The sequence below is a fragment of the Juglans regia genome, chromosome 11 (assembly GCF_001411555.2).
Source record: "Juglans regia cultivar Chandler chromosome 11, Walnut 2.0, whole genome shotgun sequence".
Classification (NCBI taxonomy): domain Eukaryota; kingdom Viridiplantae; phylum Streptophyta; class Magnoliopsida; order Fagales; family Juglandaceae; genus Juglans; species Juglans regia.
Genome location: NC_049911.1, coordinates 181,391 through 205,851, shown reverse-complemented (window position 1 = coordinate 205,851; position 24,461 = coordinate 181,391). Strand labels below are relative to the sequence as shown.

At 39.4% G+C, this 24,461-nt stretch overlaps 1 protein-coding gene across 1 annotated transcript; it reads right to left on the bottom strand.

Annotated features, from left to right (window-relative positions):
* Positions 1 to 3,747: 3,747 nt before the first annotated feature.
* On the bottom strand, positions 3,748 to 21,347 carry LOC108981490 (monosaccharide-sensing protein 2-like). Its single transcript, XM_018952680.2, has 5 exons — positions 21,262 to 21,347; positions 20,377 to 20,943; positions 13,988 to 14,907; positions 4,639 to 4,826; positions 3,748 to 4,511 (listed from the first exon to the last, which is right to left on the bottom strand). Exons 1-5 carry the CDS (start codon positions 21,338 to 21,340, stop codon positions 4,067 to 4,069), a joined length of 2,199 nt encoding a protein of 732 aa, XP_018808225.2. The 5' UTR covers positions 21,341 to 21,347; the 3' UTR covers positions 3,748 to 4,066.
* Between the last annotated feature and the right edge of the window lie 3,114 nt (positions 21,348 to 24,461).

Here is a 24,461-nt window from a genome sequence, read left to right as displayed (position 1 = left end):
GGGAGGGCATTGAGAAGACGAGAATCAAGGGGCTGGGGTTGGGTGTTCGGGGTAGAATTTTAGTTCTATAGGAAACAATGGGTTGGGGTTGGATCTGGTGTTTTCTGGGTCATTTTTGACAATATGTTTCCTTGTCTACATTCAGTATACTTGGTTTCTCCTTTTGATATGTATAATATTTTTACTTATAAAAAAAAATAAGATTCTGCCACATCAGCAATTTCACAGAAATTACAATAGAATTATTACACTAGATGATAAAACACATCTTCTCCTCGCCCCCTAAGAAATCAATTTGAGCCCCATTCAGAAAACCTTCGCACATCGTAGTTCTCGTCGCCCACTATCGCATGATACCATCATCAGTTTTCCATCACCAGTTCCGTTGCCCGTCGCCTCGAGATTGTTCTCTCTCTCAGCAGCAAGAGAAATGGAGCTCCTCAGAAGGCATTAAACCACCAGAAATTGAGTTGGTCAAAGACTCGAACACGTTCCACGCACCAATGCTCCATCTTCAAATAGTCCTCTAAAAGAGCATTAAACCACCAAAGAACAGAAAAAGAAATTAAAATACACTTACAATTTGCTTCAAATAGTCCTCTATAAGCTTTCCTGTACAGAATATGTTTACAATTTGCTGGTGTTAACAAATTTTGTATAACACAATATGATATATAGAGATTTGCAAGATGATGTTTGTATAATATATAGAGACTTGCACTCAAACAAGCAGTAGAAGAAACAAGCAGTAGAAGATCCTATGCATAAAATACACTTACTGGAATTTTGGGCATAAAATACACTTGCGATAAAACACAAGTAGAGAAGGGCGTCAATCTTGGGCATATAAGAATAAGTCAGAAACATACATGTGAAGACAATTTTTTTTTGGGGAGCTCACTGGAGAAAGACGATGCTCTGGAGTGAAGGCTTGCGGTGGAGAAGGCCGTGCATTGGTCTGGAGAAGAGGATACTCTGGAGGAGATTTTCTTTCCCTGTGAGAAGTGGGCGAATCAGTTTGAGAATTTCAAATCTGATGTGCGGCTATATGAGGATTAATCTGGAATGTCTATGTGTCACTCATATATTGGGGGCTGTTATTTGGGATATAATGGATTGACTGGTTATAAGATTTTCTGAAAAAAATTATAATATTAAACATATATAGTGTCACACGTGATCATGGTGGTGGTGGATAGACTATCTAAATATGCCAATTTTATACCAGTTTTCCACCCCTACACATCATCTAAGATTGCCCAAATTTGTGTTGCTAATGTTTTCAAGCTACATGGCATGCTTAGTTTAATTGTGATTCATAGAGACCTCACTTTCACGAGCACCTTTTGGAAGGAGCTCTTTAAGCTTTAAGGAACAACATTAAAATTCAGCTCATCTTATCATCCACAAATGGATGGACAAATTGAGTTTGCGAACAAGTGTATGTAGCAATATTTGCAGTGTTTTTCAGGAGATAAACTGAGAGAATGGGCACAGTGGCTACCTTTAGCCGAATGGTGTTATAACACCAATATTCACTCATCCGCTCAACTAACCCCTTTTGAATTTGTATATGGCTACCCTCCCCCGAAATTATTTTCATATACTCTGTGTACTACTCAAAGTCAAGCGGTAGAGGATGCCCTGAAATCCAAGGATTAGATCCTATGCTTACTGAGAGGGAATCTGAAGGAATAAGCTAGAATGAGAAAAATATGAAGATTTGAAACGTACGGAGATAAGTTTTGCAGTTGGGGACTTGGTTTACCTTAGACTTCAACCTTATAAGCAACAATCCATGGTTTAACAAAGGAACTTGAATCTGTCTCCCAGATTTTATGGACCATACCTGGTGATTGAAAGGTTGGGCTCTGTCGCATACAAGCTGGATCTTCCTCCCACGGCACAAATCCATCTTGTTTTTCACGTTTCTTGTTTATAGAAACAACTAGGTGCTTGAAACCAGAAGCAAGGATCGTTGCCTCCCACTACTTCTGATGGATGATTTGACCAAAACCTGCATAAATTTTACATCGGAAAAAGAAGAAACGAGGGAATCGAGCGTCGACAGAGGTGTTGGTAAAGTGGCAAGGGCTTGGATAAGAAGAAGCTACTTGGGTGGATTACAAGAAGTTGATTTCTGAATTCCCCAACCTTGAGGACAAGGTTTTTGGAGAGGGGAGCATTGTCACATAATGGGCTTGGGCCTGGGGATAGGAAATGGCCTTCTTGGGGTTGGCCTTATTATGTAATGGCCTATGTAAGTAGATTCTTTAGTTAGTTTATTTTATCCGTACATGTCAAATAATCTGTAATGGGTTTGTGGTTTGGCTTTGTCCGAGTCTTGTGCTGCAAATCTGGGTCCACGATTTTTTTATTTCCTGTATGTTGATAGGTGGTATGGGGTAGTCAATTTTTATTAGTGGTCCAAGTATTTAGGTGGTTTTTATGATTTTTAGTTGTATTTATTCTACCATTATCAATGAAATCTGTCAAGTTGAATTTGGAAAATTGTTAGTGGATTTGGTTCCCTTGAAGCAACCAAATGTTCACAATTCTACTACAGCTTATTTTACACGTAACAGTGGCATTCACAACTCGTGGCAAACACATAACTGAGAGGAAGCGGGAGAGTTGGCGTGTGAAGGGGTAAACGGCAAAAGCACTGACAGTGGCGAAGGTACGACATCGTGGTTCAAGGCTTGACCGACGGCAGCACTTGGTGGGTGTGATAATCCTGGGAGGTGAGCGTGAAACGACGAGAGAATATGGGTGGGGGGGGGGTAGATATTTATATAATTAAATATATATTTATATACAATTTGTTAGACTTGACATGATTGTGTATCTTGACCTCTTTGGACAATCTTTAAAATTGTAAGTCTCACATTACTCAAGTAAAAATATTGCATTGCCTTGGATTAGTCATATGTAAATATTTAGTCTACTATAAACAAGTATCATTGGATATTTACAGATCTACTGTTCACCTTTCATTCTTTATTTTATTACTTTTTTTTGTATATATTTACATATCTACTGTTTACTGTTCATACAATCGGTGTATATTTGTAGATCTTATGTAATGGGTTTTAATTGTACAATATATAAGAACAAATTAATTTTAGAAAAATAAATTAATAATAAAAAAATAATATTTTATTATTATTTTGATTCAAAGATACATAATATAATGTGAGAGTTTTTCTTGAATGGCAAAGGCAATCTCCAAACCATGTGATTTTGCATTTTGCTTACGGAGACACCAATACCAATGCTTAATAGCTGCCACTTTTGGATTTGCAAAACTCTATTGATGGAATATTTATAAAGACTTTTTCAGTATAGTTCCCTTCCCCAAGCTGCCACACTAGAAGCCTTATATTTGATTGCAGTGTTAATTGCTTCATTTTAAGTGCAAATGATGTCATCTAATACATCCTTAACTTTTGTATGTGCGTTTCCTAAATACTCTTGCTACAAAATCCATGAAACCAATTGGCTTCCCTCTCCTGTCGGCTGACTGATTCTAATTGTTAGGAGTGGAAAAAGAAATGTAAGCCAGTCTTTAATCTGTGTTAGCTTTATGCAGTTGGGTTTCCAAAAGTCCATATCATTACTAGTTTTCGATCCTTTTAGTTCAATTTGTATGACAACATCATGGCGATGGAGGATCAGATATCATAATGAAAAGAATGTATGCATCAGAAAAGGGCAATGTTCATCATATCTAGTTCATTTAGTTGCTGCAGAGGAAAGTTGTTTTTTTGCCTAAAACTTTATCAGACTGAAACCAATTGAATGTTCCTTGGTCTATTGGACAGAGATGTTCAGTCGAGTTCCAAATACCTCAGAATATATAAATAATAAAAATAAAACAGTTAAAGAAAGGGGACAATAGAAAAGAAAAAAAAAAGACTAAAGGACAGAGAAATGCAGTTTAGTTGCAAAGTTCATCATATTCTTTCTCCTAATAAGAACCCCATTTCGGATTTGTGTTTTACAATACAAATACCCCCCCGCGGGGTTTATGAATCATCCAGCTCGAATTCCAGCAGAATTAAAGTCAATTATCCTTACTATCAGCAGCCTGCGTTACACCCACAGCAAAGAACTCACATATGACTTCTAGAGGCATGCCCTTGGTTTCAGGAACCTTCAAGAAAACAAATATCCATGAAATGATGCATCCAATAACGTAGATACCAAAGAGACCAGCAAGGCCTATGGAGGTGAGCAACAGAGGAGTTGAGTAAGTGACAACGATATTTCCAATCCAATACGCGAGGGCACAGATAGCTATGCAGAGGCCACGAACACGAGTCGGAAAGATCTCTGAGCAAAGGATGTTAGGAATTACCCCAAAAGCCATGACAAAGATGGAGGTGTAGACCACTACGCCAATGGTGGATACTGTTGCGTTAACAACGGACCCCATATTGACTACGCTGCTAAACACTAGTGCAATGAGCGACAATATTAGGATAGGTATTGTGTAGAGTAGCAGCGACCTGCAAGAATATAATGTCGAGTGCCATCTTCAGGAATGTTTGCATGTTATGATACCCAAGTTCATATTTCTAAAAAAAAAAAAAAAATATCTATGAACTCGAGGGTTCTCACAAAAGGGAGCCTTACCTTCTACCAGCGATATCCATTAGGTTCATTGCAAGAGCTATGCAAGGAAGCATAAAAAACGTCGTAAGAGCACTAATGAGGAGAGATGCAGAGGCTGAACTAATGCCCATATTTGACAGAAGAACTGAAACACCTGCTTTCTCTAGAATCTGAGGACCATAGTACAGAACCCCATTTATGCCAGAAATCTGCAAAGACAGCACAAAAAAATGTTGTAAATAATCCAATGTAGAAAAGAAAGAATCATGAAGGAAAAAAAAAAATAGAGTTGCAAAAAGATCATAGAAATACAATGAACATAAGAATATGCACACTTTAATTAAGAAAAAAAAGTGCTTTTAATCTACAACTCTGGGAAAAGTTAAGCACTAGTACAGCCGTCATCATGTACTAAAATTGTTAAGCGAAGAGCTGAGTCAAATTAGATCACATGGTCATCTTAGATCCTCATCCTTCGTCCACGACCTTATTTATGCATATGATTCGCGAGAAGTTTTGGTATTGTGCTAATTAACAGCTAGGGTTCAAGAAAAATTGTTATGAAAAAGAACTTCAAAGGAAAAGTAGGACTGCGCTTATGTACTCTAAAACGACAAAACGACAACATACTTCTGAATGGGAAGTGGAAGTTGGCAAGGATTCACATGGAAGGGAAGATATACTGGGAGGGGAATTTCCTTCCCGGCCCGATGTAACACCCAGGCCCAGCATTGCTCAGGAAATTTGAATAGGCGACAGCTCCAAAATTATTTTGTAGAATATGAATTTTTGGGTATAAGTCACGTTTAACGGGCAAATATTTTGGAAATATCATTTAAAATTATTGGAAGATCTTGTATAAGCCCACGCGCTATAACCTTTAGTTAACTGGAATTTTAATTAGGCGCGAGAGTAAAAAGTTTATTTGAAGGCCTATTAGGATGTAGTGGATGATTTTGAACTCAATAAATGAGTTAATGTCCATTTTATAATTTATAGAGCAAGTGGGCATTTTCTAATTAGTAGTGGCCCAAGAAATTTTACTAAAAGCCCAAGCCTAATTTCTCAACATCCTGAACTTCCACCTATGTTGCATGCACGTTTCTGCCCCTCTCCTCCTCTAGGTTCCAACTACCTATACATATATATATATATATATATATATATATATATATATACATATACATACATGCAAGTATAACCACGTAAGTGCCCCATTTACGTAGAAAAAAAGAAAAACCAAGCAACTGCTAGGGTTGCCATCGACCCTCCAATGCTGCTTGTTAGCACAATTGACTATTCTGCACCCTTGCATACCAGCTCACAGGACTCACTTGCTATCAACATACCACAACAAAATGCCCAATAGATCGCCTCACAACAGAAATGCAAAATCATTTGAGGCCACCTCATAATGCTATGGAAGAAGACTATAGAAGCATCTAGAAATATTCTGTAAAATGATTGGATTTGTTTTTCTGTCTATAAATATTGTACAAGCACTGAGTGCTAGACATGGTGAAAATATACTCTGTAATACTACACTAAAATAGTTCACACCCATTGAGGCATTTCAACAAATGAATTGTCCTCATGGTGCTTGGCTATTTCTCTTCATGGTATCATGAGCTATATAGGACCTCTGCCCATTTACAATTTATCAATGCCTCCCCCACCTCCAACTCCTTCCCTCACTAATACCGCTGCCCACCTTCTCCCTGTTAAACTTTCCCATGAAAACTTTCCTCTTTGGAAAGCTCAACTTCTTGCTTTCCTCAAAAGCCATCAACTATATGGCTACGTCGATGGCTCATTTCCTCTTCCCTCTCCCACCATCGATGACAAACCCAATCCAGCTCATAACTCTTGGCTTCTACAGGATCAGATGATCATTTCGGCCCTCTATTCTTCCCTCACCGACAATATTCTCTCCCAAATAGTTGATTGCCCCACTTCTCACGAAATCTGGTCTACCCTCACTAATCTTTACTTTGCTCAATCTACCGCCCACCTTATGCAGACACGGTATCAATTGGCTACCCTAAAAAAAGGCTCAGACACAGTTTCTACTTACTTCTATAAAGCCAAAGCGTTAGCCTCGTCCCTCTCCTCTACTGGCCATCCTCTTTCTCCTCATGAGTTCATCATTTATCTCTTAATTGGTTTGAGCTCTGCTATGAATCTGTTGTATCCTCCATCACCACCAGACTCGAACCATTATCCTCATCTCAAGTCTATAGTTACCTTCTAAACCATGAATCGCATCTCGCTCATCAGACCTAAACCACTCTATTTGCTGCGTCTTTCTCGGCTAACTCTACTCACTTTCGCCCCTATTCAAATTTCTCCAATCAAGGTCATGGCCGTGGTCGAGGTGGTGCCTGTAACTCATCTTCGAGACCCCCTAATTTCTTTTCCACCCACACTTCCAGTAAACCCACCTGTCAAATTTGTACTCGGGTTAGTCACTCAACTTTTCAGTGCTATCATCGTTTTACTCACAATTATCAACCATCCCCACCTCCATCCCTTACAGCTCACTATACCTTTGTTCCTGTCTCTCCATCGCCTTCCAATTTATGGTTTCCTAACTCTGTCGCTACAAACCATTTCACGTCTGATTTCTCTAATTTAAATTTGGAATCAACACCATATGCTGGACCTAATCAAGTCCTACTGGTGATGGGTCTTCTCTTCCCATACAGAACACTGGCACTGGCTTTCTTCCAACACCCATTGACAAACTTCTTCTCCGTCATTTAATTCATGATTTCTAAAAATTTATTATCTGTTAGACAATTTTGTCTTAATAATTCTGTTTTCTTTGAATTTAATTCTTCTGGTTTTCTTGTGAAGGATTTGCATTCCTGGGAAGTACTTCTTTAGGGTCCCGTTAAGAACGGCTTATACGTGTTTCCATCACATAATGAGTTCATTTTCGGGTGTACTGGTACCATACAACATCAGACCCTCATTGGTGAAAGAACAACTTCTCAAATTTGGCATTCCCGAGTAGGCCACCCTTCTCCCTATGTCACATCTTTTACTATCCACCAAAATAGTCTACCCACCACCTCTCTATCTCATTTTCCTCTTTGTAATGCTTGTCTTCAAGCAAAATCTCACACTTTTCCTCACCCACTCTCTCCTTCTAGATCATCTCATGGTTTTCAAATTTTATTGTTAGATGTTTGGGGACCAGCGCTTGTGCTATCCTCCAGTGGCTTTAAATTTTACTTTTCCATTGTTGATGATTTTACTAAATATATTTGGTGTTTTCCTTTACATGCTAAATCTGAAGTGTCTACTATTTTCTTAGCTTTCAATAAATTTGTGCAAAATACTTTCTCTAAAAATATTATTGCCATACACACAGATTGGGGTGGAAAATTTCACCCCCTTTCTTCTATTCTTCTCAATTTTGGCATTTCTCATCGCATTACTTGTCCTTATTCTCATGCTCAAAATGGAAGCGTAGAGAGACATCACCGTCATATTGTAGAAACTGGGCTATCCCTTCTAGCCCAATCATCGGCTCCATCCAAATTTTAGACTGGGGCATTTCAAACGGCTACCTTTCTAATAAATAGGATGCCTACTCCAATTTTAAAAAATATTTTCCCCTTTCAAACTTTACTCAACCAACAACCTGATTATAAATTTTTACAAGCTTTTCGGTGTGCTTGTTGGCCCAATCTTCGCCCTTTCAATCGTTATAAAATGGACATGCGTTCCCAACTTTGTGTTTTTATTGGATATAGTTTAAATCATGAGGGCTATAATTGTTTACACATTCCTACAAGTCGAATTTATGTCTCACTGGACGCCCGTTTTGATGAAAATCGATTTCCTTTTTTTAATTCTATTTCTCCCTTAAACACATCTAATGCTTCATCTCAGCCCAGCCGCCTACAACTCCCTTTATTCAATTTACCTCTTCGGCCCATTTCTCCTAATCCTAGTGCTCTTCCCTCTTCCATAACCTCTTGCTCCTCACTTGTTAGTCATCATCCCCCTCCAGCCCACTCTCCTATCTCATCTTCGGCCCAATCTTATACCAATCCTTCAGCCCATGATAGTCCATCTTCTCCAACCCTAACCGACACCAATCTATCGAGTGTTTCCTCTCCATCCTTATCTCCTGCGCCGTTCTCACCAAACCCTACCATACCTCCTTCACAAACTACCTCTACCTCACATCTGATGCTTACACGATCAAAGACTCACCATTCACGTCCTCTTAACCACACGGATAGTACCTTACTTTGGCCTCTTCCTAAACCCTCTGCCTCTCTCATTGAATCGACCTTTATCCCTGAGGAACCAACATCTTCTACGGTGGCTTCCCAATATTCGGCTTGGCATGACGCCATGGCCACTGAATTCGAAGCCCTCTTATGAAATCACACCTGGGATTTAGTTCCTCCCTCTTCCAATCTCAGCATTCTTGGTTCTAAGTGGGTTCTTAAAACCAAAAGACATGCTGATAGAACCCTAGAGAGTCAAAAAGCCTGACTTGTTGCTAAAGGGTTCCACCAGGAAGTCAGATTCGATTATTCTGAGACATTTAGTCCAGTAGTTAAGCCTGTCATAATTCGTTTAATTCTTTCTCTTGCAGTAACTCCGAAATGGCCTCTTCATCAATTGGATGTACAGAACGTGTTCTTGCATAGGGATCTGGAGGAGGATGTTTTCATGCATCAACCGACTGGGTTTGTAAATCATGACTATCCTCAATTTATTTGTAAGCTTCGAAAATCAATATATGGTTTGAAACAAGCCCCTAGGGTTTGGTTTGCTAAGTTGAGTTCTCATTTGTTAGATTTAGGATTTCATGCTTCCACATCCGATTTTTCTCTGTTCATTCTTTCCAATGCATTTGTCTCCATTTATGTATTAGTCTATATAGATGATATTCTTGTTACCGCTTATAATTCTTCTCTGATCAATGATTTTATTCTTGCTTTGCGTCAATCATTTCCTATTAAAGATCTTGGCATGCTACGTTATTTTCTTGGTTTCAAGTTTGTCGAAATTCTTCTGGTTTATTCCTCTCCTAGCATCGCTATGTTTCTAATTTCATTCACCGCACTAATATGCACTAGTCCAAAACAGTGACTACTCCAATGGCTTCTTCCACTAAACTAACTGATGTTGATAGACCCTCATTTGAGGATCCATAAATTTATCGAACTGTAGTTAGAAGCCTGCAATATCTTTCTTTTACTAGACCCGACATCTCTTTTGCAGTTAATAGAGTATGTCAATACATGCATTTTCTTGGTCTCACTCGCTGGCAAGCCGTTAAATGCATTCTCTACTATTTTCATCTCACCTCTTCCTTCGGCCTGTACCTATATCCTATTTCTTCGTTTAGAATAACTACCGTTTCGGATTCTAATTGGGCTGGTTGCCCCGATGGTCGTAAATCTATTAGGGCTTTTGCATCTATTTTGGTTCACATTTAATCTCTTGGGGTTCAAAGAAACAACCTACTATTGCAAGGTCCTCAACTGAGGCCGAATACAAGTCTATGGCAAACACGGCTTGCAAAATACTTTGGTTACAATCTTTATTAACTGAATTAGGAATTGTTAGTACTGATATTCCCACTTTATTTTGTGATAATCTTGGTGCTACTTAATTATCTGTTAATCCTGTTATGCACTCACGAATTAAACATGTTTATTTGGACTATCATTTTGTCCGTGATCACGTTGCTGCCAAATCACTTGCTGTCAAGTTTCTCCAAAGCAAAGACCAAATTGCAGATATCCTTACGAAGCCGCTCTCCTCAGCTTGCTTCTCTCTTTTACGATCGAGCCTCACCATCATGGAGGTGCCACTTGCATTGCGGGGAGATGTTAGCACAACTGACTATTATGCACCCTTGCACACCAGCTCACAACACTCACCTGCTATCAACATACCACAATAGAATGCCCAACAGAATGCCTCACAATAGAAAGGCAAAATCATGTGAGGCCACCTCATAATGCTACGGAAGAAGACTATAGAAGCATCTAGAAATATTCTGTAAAATGATTGGATGTATTTTTCCTCTGTCTATAAATACTGTACAAGCACTGAGTGCTAAACATGGTGAAAATATACTTTGTAATACTACACTGAAATAGTTCACGACCATTGAGGCATTTCAAAAAATGAATTGTCCTCGCTTTGCTATTTCTCTTCATTGCCAAGCTCCACACCGCTGCCAAGCTCCTTTAGTCTACACCAGTAACCAATCCCTTGCCCCCAAAGCCCACAGTCCCAGACCAAAAGGACAACGCCATTGCCACCACTTCCTTTGCATGCAACCGCCAGCCTTTTGCCCGCTTGACCATGACCACCAAACTGCAGCACCACTGTAGCCTAATGCACTACCATAAACCCATGAATTAACACCACTATTTTAGCACACCCAAAACAAAGCTTTTGTTCCCACTGCAAGCCATAAAGCAACTGCCACCCTTCTCCATTTCTCCACCTCCAGAAATAGCCACACGACACTGCCGAGATTTCACCGTTGTCAATGCCCACTTGGCCGTTAGCCGCTAGTTACACCACAACTACGTCGGTGATCACGTGGCATAGAGTCCTCCGTCCGATGCCAAGCCTTGCCAGCCACGACACCCAAGTCCACAGGCCACCACTCACAGTGTTTTCTTGCTGGAAGAACACTGCTTATGCTCCACCCTCCACCTCACTCGGTTGCAATTCGTAACTCACTTTCTCTCTCTCTCTCTCTCTCTCTCTCTCTCACGTTAGTCTTTCTCTCTCAACGTTTTCTCTCTCTCATATTTTCTTTCTCGCACCACCTCACCTTCCTCTCACATAGTCCTCTCTCTATTTTTTGATTTCGGGTCTAGCACAAAATATTAAGTGATTACAGGCTGGCCACACACATCAAGTAGAAGTCACATGTTCATCCTTTGGTTGTACCACCACTGCACATTTTGGTTTTTATGAACTCTTCACATGTTTATAGGCCACGGGTGAATATTTAAATATGGATATTTTTAGAGGGTCAAAGGGCACAAATTTGAATGAAAAATATTATAAGGTCAAATTATGAGATTAATATGATATTAGGATTTAATGGGTAACTGGTTGGAGAAATTACGTGGGAATCAATTATTTATAGAGTGAGGATATTTTAGGGTTTCGAGGATTTTAGCCATTAGGAAAATATAGATTTTCAACATCTTGGGTTTTAATTATGAAGTACGTGTTCAATTGAAAATTTATTGAAGTTGCGTAACTATTTTATAAGTAATGTTTGATACTTCATGGCACTGTTGTGAGAAAATTCAAAGAAATTTAAAGGTTCAGGTAAGTGGAGTTCCTATACTATACTTTGCATAAAAAGAAATGAATTAATGTTGATTTATGAAATTGTGCATGATATGTTTTGAAAAGAAATGTGAACATAAGCTCAGTTATGTATTCTGCATTACTCATAAAATATGTATAAAAGAGAAAATGCTTTCTGACATGACTGGTGTAGACATGAGTAATATTTTGACGTGCTCTTTCAAAATTGTGTAAAAGAATGAATATGAAATCTGGGAATTTTGTACATGTTATATGAAAATGTTTGAATCTGTTTTTGATAATGTGAAAATTATAGGAATATGTTCAGAACTCTGTTTAATATGATTTGCATCTAAAAATTCTTTGGTATGACTTTCTGATTCTGTATCTGATTCCTTTTTTGGTTGGTACCAACATCTCTGATATGAGTGCACCTATTTTGGAAATAAAGTAGTTTTTCTGCGTGTTCTTTCCTGTGCGCATACTCAGGGCTCCGAGAATGAATAAAGGAAATATTCACATTCTGATACTGTTAGGTTTGGCTACTGGGAATAGCACAACCCTACCATAGGGTTAAACATGATATATGATATGATATGGTGATACGATACGATACGATATGAAATGACATAATAAGATGAAAATATTCAATCATGTTATAGCGAAGGGTCTTTGAATATGAACAATTTATTTTTTTTAATATGAATAGTTGAAATGTCGTTCTGATTTTCTGATAACACATTTTGAGATCTGGTTATTCAAACTGAAATGTTTTGTTTTTGCATTCTGAACTTTCTAAAAAAGGCTCATGTTTACTTACTAGCATATGTTCTCTACTTACTGAGTTGTTGATAACTCACTCCTTATCTCCACAATATTTTTCAGATGATTTAAATGTTCAGTTGATGATCAAGATTAGGTTGAGTGATTAAGTACAAAAGGATGTTATGGTTATTGGAGAATGTTATTCAATTAATTTGTCGTGTTCTAATGACGTGGTATGTTGTGACTTGGACATTTATATTAAGACTTTGTGGTGTTATTAGTTAATTATTTTCGAATCGTTGGTTTAAGATATTGAGATTTATGTGTAATTGAGAATTTTGAGTTTATATTTATATGGTGATATATGATTTTATGTGACAAGAAGTAACTTTCCGACCCACCCAGGATTGGGGCTTTACAGCCGTGGGCCAAGTCCATATAGGACAACAAGGGGCCCGACTTGGCCCAAGCCTCACTTTCAGACCCACACCAACCCGGGAGGCAAGCCTAGCATGGGAAGACTAATTGATAAGGGCAGATGGGACTCGCTGCCCCTAACGTCCTTTGCAACACCTAGTACTTGAAGACCTGTACCAACTGACGTGTGGGAAATGCGGACAACCCTTGATTCCTTGACTGGGGGTATGGGGGAACACAACGCCGATCATCTTCCAGCAAGATGCCACTAGGGGAGCCACGCCGCATTAATAATGCCATCTCAAGCTCCATGCCGCTTTAAAAGATCCTGATTGACTGCAGTGGGAGGTGACACAAACATCCTGACATAGAGTACGGGGTGTCCCCCCAAAACCTCGTATAAAAGTCACTCTTCAGGTACAAATGTCTCTCTCTTTGAACTCTTACACCCACAAGCAAATTACTGAAGAGATTAATTGACTTAAATATCGAAGGCTTCTCAGACCCCATCGAGCCACCCTTATTTTCTCTTGTGTGCAGATACGGAGGTCCCAGGTCTGGGTTGCTGGACCTAGGTCCAGGTGTGCGAAACATGATGTTAACAGATACTACAAAGTATTTTGTTGATTTCTGGCTAAAACTAGAAAAACAATGTAACATTTAATTTGTTGGTGTTCGAAGGAATAACATTTTGTGAATTAGGTTGTCCCGATTAAGCTTTTTCAATTCCTTGAAGGTTGGTATAATTTACTGGTTGAGGAACATCTCACATTTTGATTATATAGGTCAAGTTATCATAGAATAATAAATTCCAGCAAATTAGATAACGAAATCGAATTAACACTACAAGATGTAGTAAATTATTTTTTACCTGCTGAAGAATCTGAAGTCCCAGCCCAACACACAATGCACGCTTAACTCCTGGTTCGAGAAGATGACGCCAAGTTTGCCCATTAGCAACAGTCTCCGATGGGTAAACTGTTGCTGGTCCAATTGAATGCCGACTCATCAAAGCCTTTAAACAAAGAGCTGGCTGGCTAACGAAAGTAGCAGCCTGCAAAAGTTCCCCATCTTCAGGCATTGCACCAGCAGGAACAGAAAGGAGGGACCCATGCCGAGATCCAAGGGCAGCCTCTTGGTTCAAATAGATTCTTTGAAATCCTCCTTCCCTTTTCCCATCTTCACCCACTTTCTCAGACCATTTCCACACCAATTGCCAACCGCCACCAATATCTGCATGACTGACCGCTTCATTTCCTAGCACGTGGCTACCATTACGTCCTACACTTAAGTGGCTGCCATGGGATGTAGAAGGCGCCATGTCTTTATCCATACCAGTCATTTGACGTGAGAGTAATGGGCTTTGCAAATCATCATCAGAATTGATCAAGGCAGCATCAGATGTGTAGCCTTCATCCATGTGACTCTCCTCATCCCAACATTGATCAGTTTTACCATGATGTTCTCCCAAGTTGAATATGTTGCCTGTGTTTGAAAAGTGCATGCTTCCCGAGTTAGGGAGCTTCTCATGGACACTATTAAAGAGAGGCACAAGAGGATCCATAAGAGGGATGCTTTGATTGGCCAAGCTTCCATGACGGGACACCATGCCAAGAGAACTGTGCCTAGTAATAGGTTTAGCAACACATGAGAGACCCTCATCGATAATTTGATCTTTCCCGGCTGCTGTTTCCTGAGTATCAATTTGCTCATCTGTTGGCTCAATTATGTACTCTTCTATGGATGTTGCAGCCATGACGCCAAGACCCTCAACCAGCAAAGCCAATTCGCCTGCAGATCAAACTAGACCCGAATTAGTATTAATAAGCAATATCCCAATTATAACATGCACTAAGCTAGGGATATTTTTTTTTTTTAATTTTCTTTTAAATTAAATGATGAAAAATAAAGAGATATCGGCGAATCAAAGAAGAACATAGCTTATACACCCCCCCACACACACACACACTATTACACACTGAGTATGAACATCAAGCTACAGGTCGTCACTCATCCACAACAACAAGTCGTTTTGCAAAAGCCTTATAGTCTGGAAAAGGCTGATCACTTCTCTTTCGGTTTTCCCTTATATTTTTTATTATTCTTTCTTTTATTATTTGTACATATTTCCATTATTAGTGCCTTCTATTTCTGGTATAGAATTTAGTTAGTTTGCTAGCAAAAGGTGTATATATCAGAGCCCTTGTATCGTGCATAGTGGCAGAGAATATACAGTACACTTTCCAGAAACTTCATGCTTCACGCTCTCTATGCTTTCTTCTTCCTTTTCTCTGGAATCTAACATGGTATTAGAGAGCCAAAGAGCAACTAATCATGGTGGATCCACTGGAAAGTTCTATCGATTCTTCCTTAAACCATTCGGTTCACACAAACCTTGATACAAACACCTTTTGTGCAACCAATATGACCCGATACCTAAATATCAATGACCCCAGTAACCCCTTTCGTTTAGATAATGGAGACAATCTTGCTGGGATTTTGGTCACTAATCTGCTTACTTCCGATAATTATGCTACCTAGTCGTGTTATATGCGACACTCACTTCGTGCTAAGAACAAGTTGGGCTTCATCACAAGCACCATTCCTCAACCTACTAACCCAAAGGATCCTCTTCTTGACCTCTGGGAACGCTGCAATGACATGGTGGTCTCATGGCTTCAAAACTCCATCAGTCCTTGTATCAAGTCCAGTGTGGTGTTTGTTGATGATGCTCGCGATATCTGGCTTGATCCTCAGGATCGATTTTTCCAACAAAACAGCCCTCGCATTTACCAACTCAAGAAGACCCTAGCTAACCTTCTCCAAGAGCACGCTTCTATAAGTCTTTATTATGGCAAACTAAAAACTCTTTGGGATGAACTGTCAATTTATGATCCAATCCCAGTTTGTAATTGTGGTTCTCTAAAAACCCTTCTTGATCGTTCTCAACGTGACTGTGTCTTTCAATTTCTTATGGGCTTGAATGATACATATTCCCCTGTTCGGGATCAGATTATGCTTTTAGATCCCCTACCCTCGGTCACCAAGGTGTTTTCCCTTATCCAATAGCAAGAACAACACCACCAACTCATCCCTACTTCTACCCCTTCCCCTGACTCCATGGCATTTGCCCTCACAAAACCCTTTTAGCCCATTTCTAAACACTCACCAAAACCATACCGAAAGAAAGAGAGAACTTACTGCACTCATTGCAAAATTACTGGGCATTCATTTGAAAATTGCTTTAAAGCTGGTGTAATGCCGAGGGCCCTGAGTGTTCCCATTGTCATCTATCTGGGCACACAATGCACAAATGTTAGAAGTTGATTGGTTACCCACCAGGCCACAAATTCTTCAATAAGTCTCCAAGTTCTGCTGTTTTTGCAACTCAGACCACTTCATCTCCTGCTACTGACCTTGAGGAACTCAGTGATGGTCGAGTAGGTTTAACTAAGTCTCAGTACCATCAATTGATGGCTTACTTCAGCCAAGGGAGTCTCCCACTGTTGCTCAGCCCTTTGCTAATCAGATTCAGTCCAATCTTCAACCCCTTCCACTTCACAACTTTCTGGTATTTCTTTTTTGCTTATCCACTTTCACACATAAAACCTCTCACTCTAGAGATATCCCTTGGATTTTAGATACTGGTGCAACAGACCATATGGTCTGCTGCACCTCCTTGCTCACAAATACCACTGCACGTGTCTCTTATTCTGTCAAATTTCCAAATGGGACTGAAGTCCCCGTCACTCACACTGGTACTGTCCAGCTCACACCATCAATCTGTCTCACAGAAGTTTTATGCGTGCCCTCTTTTCATTTTAATCTCATTTCAACCAAGAAGTTGGCTGCCACTCTCACATGTTGTTTAGTTTTGTTCTCTAATTTTTGTTTAATCCACGACCTTTTATCTTGGACAACGATTGGGAAGGGTGAAGTGAGGAATGGTCTTTACTACTTGCTAAGAACTGTTGTCTCTCCTTCAACTCTAGTCACAACTTTTTCACACCTTTCCAATGCAAAGTCTTATATTTCAGCTTCTGTTATGAGTTCTATTAATGTCACTGACCTATGGCACTATCACCTAGGTCATCTTTCATTTCCTGTTTTGAATTTAATTTCAGATCCTATTGTAAAGAACAATGCCACTTCTAATGAAAATCCTTGTTGCATTTGTCCATTAGCTAAGTTTCATCGACTTCCTTTTTCTCATAGCACACATAGAACTTCAAGACCTTTTGAGATAGTGCATTGTGATCTGTGGGGACCTTGTTTAGTCCCTACCTATGATGGTTCAAAATGTTTTCCACCATTGTTGATGACTTCACTAGAAGCACATGATTATACCTACTTAAAACAAAATCAGAAACCAGAAAAACCATCGAAGTCTTTTACAATCTAGTTGAGACCCAGTTTGAACTTAAAATCAAAATATTAAGAAGTGACAATGGGAGTGAGTTCCTAATGACAGAATTTCTTAATAACAAAGGCATCATACATCAAACCACTTGTGTTGCTACCTCTCAACAAAATGGAATTGTTGAGAGAAATCACCAACACTTGCTTAATGTGGTTCGTGCTTTGAAACTTCAATATGGTCTCCCACTTGAGTATTGGAATGATTGTGTTTTGACAGCAACCTATCTGATTAATAGAACCCCTAGCCCACTTCTTAAGAACAAAACCCCTTTTGAACTTCTTTTCCACACCCCACCCACCTATGCTCACCTAAGAATTTTTGGTTCTTTTTGTTTTGCTTCTATACTTTCCCATGGTAGAAAAACTTTGATCCCCGTGGTCACATGTGCACTTTTCTTGGATACCCCTTTGGTATTAAATGATATAAACTTCTTGACATTGAAACAAAAACCATATTCATTTCTCGGGATGTGGTATTCCATGAATCAATTTTTCATTTTCACTCTGTCACCTCCTCCATCCATTACATCTTCCACTCCTAATTTTGTTTTCACTCAACCATTGCCTGACTTTCTTGACTTTCCCACCTCAAATTCTTCATCTAATCCCACTACTATTCCAGAACATACAACACCTCTTCTGCCCACTACTTCCTCTCCTTCTTCTTCTCATACTTCTAATACCACCGACCCCATTTCAGGTCCTTCAATTGATCCACCAATTCACAGGTCAACTAGACTAAGGAGAGCTCCTTAGTACTTGCAAGATTTTCACTGTGAACAGGCCTCACTTCCACCTTCAACTCACTTGCTATCCAAGGTTTCCTCTATAGTTGCTGGTAATCTATGTTTCCTATCAAACTTTCTCTCTTACCATAAATTTTCATCTTCTTTTCATGCTTTTTCTACTTCTATTTCCAATGACTCTAAGCCCCAAACATATAAGCAAGCTGTGAAACACCCTGGCTGGTGTCAAGCCATGAATACTGAGTTGCAGGCTTTAGAACATAACCATACTTGGATCATCACAGACATGCCTCTTGGAAATGATGCTATCGACTGCAAATATGTGTATAAGACCAAGTTCAATGCTGATGGGTCCATTGAAAGTTGAAAGCTCGGCTTGTTGCCAAGGAATTTACACAACAAGAAGGGATAGACTACACGGAGACCTTTTCTCCAGTTGCCAAACTTGTGACAGTAAGAGTTTTACTCTTGGTGGCAGCAATACAAGGTTGGTCTCTCCATCAATTTGACGTTAACAACGCTTTTCTCCATGGAGATTTAGAAGAAGATATTTACATGCACAAACCCTCCGGATATAACAAAGGAGGACCTCATCAAGTATGCAAGTTGCTTTTTATGGCCTTAAGCAAGCCTCAAGACAATGGTATTCCAAATTTTCCTCCTCTCTTGTTGCATTTGGTTTTCAGCAATCTAAAGCTGATTATAGTCTCTTTAGCAAGCTTGATGGCACTTCATTCACTGCTCTACTAGTTTACGTAGACGATATAATTGTGGCTGGAAATTGTCCCACTTCCATTGCAGCCCTTAAATCTTTCCTTCACATCCAATTTAAGATAAATGACATTGGCTCTTTACGTTATTTTCTTGGTTTGGTAGTTGCTAGATCTTCCAAAGGGATTCACTTATGCCAACGTAAGTATGCATTGGATATTTTGGCTGACTCGGGAACACTTGGCAGCAAGCCCGTCAAACTGCCTATTGATCAGAACCTCAAGTTAAGAAAGGCCTCTGGTGAACCTATTTCAGATCCAAGCTCTTATCGTAGGCTTATTGGACCTTTTTTGTATTTAACAATCACTCGACCTGATTTATGCTATGCTGTCCAGCTGTTAAGTTAGTTTATGGACAATCTAACCAATACCCACTTAGCCACTGCTCACAAAGTTCTTAGATACATTAAGGCATCTCCTGGACAAGGTATTTTGCTGTCTTCTACATCCCAGCTTCAGCTCAAAGCTTATTGTGACTCGGATTGGGCCTCATGCCCTGATACCTGTCGCTCTATTACCGACTATTGCATTCTTCTTGGTGACTCACTTGTTTCTTGGAAAACAAAAAAAGCAATCTGTAGTATCTCATTCCTCAGCTGAAGTCGAGTATTGTTCCATGGCCCCCACGTGTTCTGAACTCACTTGGTTGAGATACTAACTCACTGATCTCAGGGTCACTCATTCACAAGCTGCACTGCTCTACTGTGACAACCAAGTAGCCCTCCACATCGCTGCCAATCCAGCTTACCATGAACGGACTAAGCATATCGAATTGGATTGCCACCTAATCCGAGACAAAATTCAAGAATGAAGAATCACCACAGCCCATGTTGCATCTCAATGTCAGCTAGCCGACATTTTTACAAAAGCATTGCCTTCTTTCCTTCTCCAAAAACACTTATCCAAGATGGGAATAACAAATCTCTATTCTCCATCTTGTGGGGGGCTATTGCACACTGAGTATGAACATCAAGCTATAGGTCGTCACTCATCCACAACAAGTCGTTTTGCAGAAGCCTTAAAGTCTGGAAAAGGCTGATCACTTCTCTTTCGATTTTCTCTTATATTTTTTATTATTCTTTCTTTTATTATTTGTACATATTTCCATTATTAGTGCCTTCTATTTCTGCTATAGAATTCAGTTAGTTTGTTAGCAAAAGGTGTATATATCAGAGCCCTTGTATCATGCATAGTGGCAGAGAATATATAGTACACTTTCCAGAAACTTCATGCTTCACGCTCTCTATGCTTTCTTCTTCCTTTTCTCTAGAATCTTACACACACACATGCATACACACACAAACAGAGAAGTAGCTCCAAATTACCTGTGACATCATCCCTGCCACGTAGTCTTTGCAAAACCTGTTCAGCCTCAGTCATCCGCCCTTTACTGACAAGCCAGCGTGGAGACTCAGGCAGGTAGATTAGTGTTAAAGCCAGATAAACCAGGGAGGGAATAGAAAGAATACCAAGCATCAATCTCCAACTTGGCGAGTCCATCAGGGACATTCCAAACACCAAGCAGTATGAAAAGAACATTCCCCCAGAACCAGCGAACTGAGGAACTGTATTCAATTGTCCCCTGATTTCAGGAGGGGCTGTCTCAGATATGTAAATGGGAACAAGAGTGACAGCAAGGCCAATTCCGAAACCATCTAAGAGCCTTGCCAAAAGAAGAACGTAGACATTGGGAGCCCACAGCATTACCAGACCACTGATAAAATATAGAACTGATGAGATTATCAGCATAGGTCGTCGTCCAAACAAATCTGACACCGGTCCCGCAAATGTTGTAATGATTGTTCCCCCGATGATTGACATTGCTAAAACTAGGCCTTCCATTGTGGGTTCGGACTCCAAATTAAATTCCTTCTTTATGTAAAGAATAGCCCCTGCATGCAGTAGATTATGATCAACATTTGACACGTACGTTCAACGAAATGTGCATCCCTGGCCTCTATTCTCATCCATTCATGAATCATGCTCTTTTCTCTCTACTAATCCATTGAATCATGGTTTTTAAGACCTCTTATATAAAGTAAAGATTAGGTTATAACGAACGAAACAGAATGAATGACGTCCCGGATTCAAAAATATAAAATATAAAATCTTGCACAATGCGATCATAGAGATGGAATTCGATTTATGAGTAAAAGATCATGCATTTCTGGTTTGCGACGGATATGAAAGGTAAATGAAGAAAAATATACCTGCAATGGTTGAATTATCCCATCCTTGCAACAGATTCCCAATTGCGGCGGCAATCGTTACAAGCACAACTTGACTCATCTTTTTTTTTTTTGAATTATAACTCTGCTAGTCTTCTTGTATATATATATATATATATATATATATGGCCCAAAATTTAATGCTTGAAAGAAAGGAAGGAAAATAATTAGTATATTGGCTGGCATGCAAGTTAATCACATTCAAAGTGGATTTTCTTTAAAACAAAAAGAAAATTAATTCATGTAGTTAATTATAATTGTGTACTGCTAGCCAATTTCGGGCCTTCGATCGGCACAGAAAAATGGCGCAAGGAATACTCTCTGTTAGGAATAGATACCTTGACACATGCCCAAACACAAGCCTAGCTAGCTAGCTAATACTCTTTCTAGAAAAGAAAAAACGGTAATCCAATTTATTTATTAATACATATATATAACCTCACCTACGTACGTCGGATGAACATAACTAAGCCTACTAGTATTCAACCTCATCAATTCCAAAGTTTAAAAACTTAAATTACAAGGTTTTTTAATTAGAAATAAATGTCAGCACACACGTGTAAACGTATGATAGGTTAGCAAGATTGGTTCTTGAAAGGTTAGTTTCTTTTGTAAATTAGTCGGAGCTCTATAAATATATAGCAGAGCCCATCTTTTCTTTTTAATAGATTGAATGAATTACGTTTTACCAGAAATACAGAGTTTTTCTCCTTCTCTAATTTAACATTTTTCGGTCCAAAACATAGAACTAATTAATATATCGGAACCTTGTGGGAAACACATTAACTACAATATGGAAATAATGTTGTAAATAACTGGATCTGTGTTTTCCTCAAGGTTACTGGCCCCTCCGTATTCCTCATGCATGAAGATGCATGGGTGGTGTAACTGACTGATAAAGAAACCAATGGGTATGATCATGAAATGTGGGAGGATTACAAAAATATCTTCTTTCAACATTGAATTAGCTGACCTGGTTTTGAAGATCATTCCTCTAAGTCAGGGTCGGTCACGGTTAAGAGTGCACGTTTAATCTAACGCCCCAAACTCGATTGGCCTGGAGAATTACTATCTGTAACTTAAGAATATGTTTTCCAACACAACTAAAATAAAACTCTCAAAATTTTATTAGCAAAACTCAATCTTATGTACTCTAAATAACCACATTGAAAACTCCACGAAGTCATTACTGCAACAAAATAAACTAAGGAGTCCACAATCTTCCGGTAGTTATAACAAACCAAACTAATAATTTCATAAGTCTTACTAAACCCAAGTACAAGATATAATTAAATCTAAAAGGCATTAAAACTAAAGGACATCAGAATTCCTTCTTCCAACATCCTCTCCTAGCTTAATCATGCTCACCAATCTAATCCAGGTCCTCAGTTAGACTCTCCACATCATCTGAAAGATATTATGAAGATAGGGGTGAGTTATCAACAACTCAGTAAGCAAAGGACATATGCTAGCGTGCAAACATGAGCATTTACAAAGTATATCATGCAGAACAAAATATTTTCCAGAGTTTTCATGCAGAACAAAACGTATTTTCAAAAGTAACAGAGCTATGGTTTTAAGACAAGTAAAATCCGTAATACTTTGGCATAACATAAACTGAGTATCATCATCAGATCAAAAGAGAGCATCACACAGAGCAGAGACCATGTTTCCCCCTGTGGTAGGGTTGTGCTAACCCCGATGGCCAAACCAGGCAGAGACAGAAGTGAAATCTTTCCTTTATTCTTCTCGGAGCCCCGAGTGTGCAAACAGAAAAGACTACAATAAAACCACTTTGTTTCCAAAGTGGGTGCACTCAAAGACAGAGAAGTTGGTACCAACCCAAACAGAGCAGATCATAACAGAGCAGAACAAAGCAGAGACTGAGTCAGATACAAATACCAGTACCCCATGCCAAAGGTTTTCAGATGTTATATCAAAATAATACAGAGTACCAAAACAGAATCAAACAGTTTACACACACTGACAACAAAAGCCAGAACATCTTTCTAAATAAATGCACAATTTTCCATATTCTCAATATCGTTCCCTTTTTTCAGATTTCAGAAACCACATGATAGAATTTAGCTCATGTCTACACAATGCATGTCAGAACATATTTTTCCTTTTTCATAAAGATTTGATGAATAATGCAGATAAGCGACCGAGGTTGATCTTTGTTTTTCCCAAGTTCCCATTACATCACAAAATATGCAAATTTTCATAAGGTCAACCTCAGTCTTATTAACTTGTATAAAACTTAGCATGGGAACCCCGCTTACCTGGACAACTTAGTTGTTTAGAATTTTCCTCAAAAATATCGCATCGAATGTAAATCGTCACCTATAAAAATAATCACATAATTTTCGTAAGTTTTCAATCAATCACGGATTTCAATATTTAAGCCTAAACTTCTAAAATAACATATTTTAATATCTCAAAACTTAACAACTCCATCATCCAATCCAACCAACCCCCTTACTCCTCGGACTCAATCCAGCACAACCAACCAATTCACACTAAATATGAATTAGCGCAGAAATACATTTAAATCTCAAAAGTTCTTTGGGAAAATACTTACAATGCTATAATATAATTTTTGAAAGATCACAGAAGTGATAGAAGAGGCAACGCAGCAACAAAATAGTGCCAAATGCACTGTGGCCGTGGGTCTCAAAAACCCACTTTTGAACGGGTGTAAACGAAGACCCGAGACTGATAGGGTAGGGCTTAGAGATGAGTGAAGCTAGTGATGGTGATGGTTGGCCGTGGGTGGCGGCGTAGAGGGCGGTCGAAGGCTAAAATACCCCAAAACGGAAATATTGATGGTGGGGCTTCACCGGTGACAGATCGAAGGTGGGGTTGGATCCATTGGATTGCTAGGAGGTCAAGGATGATGTGGTAAGAAGGTGGTGGCAGGAGGTGGCGTGACGGCGGTGCAAGGAGTGCCGCGGCTTGGTGTGGTGCGTGGGGGCTATCGGCGGCGAGATAGGGGCTGGAAATGGAGGGGTGTGGTCGCCGGCCTGTGTGGGAGGCAGTGGACTGGGCGGTGTCGCTGGACGGTAGCTCACAGCGGCGGGCTGGGGAGGAGAAGAAATCGCACGGGGAGAGGGGGGTTGCGGCGCGTGGGAAGCAGGGGAAGAAAAAGAAAAAGAAAGAAAGGAAAAGAAGAAAAGAAGAAA

What these genes read in the sequence shown, in the direction of transcription:
- LOC108981490 (XM_018952680.2), bottom strand. Translation starts at nt 21,340, where the DNA reads ATGAGTCAAGTTGTGCTTGTAACGATTGCCGCCGCAATTGGGAATCTG. An exon ending in GGATAATTCAACCATTGCAG is followed by an intron (nt 20,944 to 21,261) that starts GTATATTTTTCT and finishes TACTGCATGCAG; the next exon opens with GGGCTATTCTTTACATAAAG. An exon ending in TGGCAGGGATGATGTCACAG is followed by an intron (nt 14,908 to 20,376) that starts GTAATTTGGAGC and finishes TTTGATCTGCAG; the next exon opens with GCGAATTGGCTTTGCTGGTT.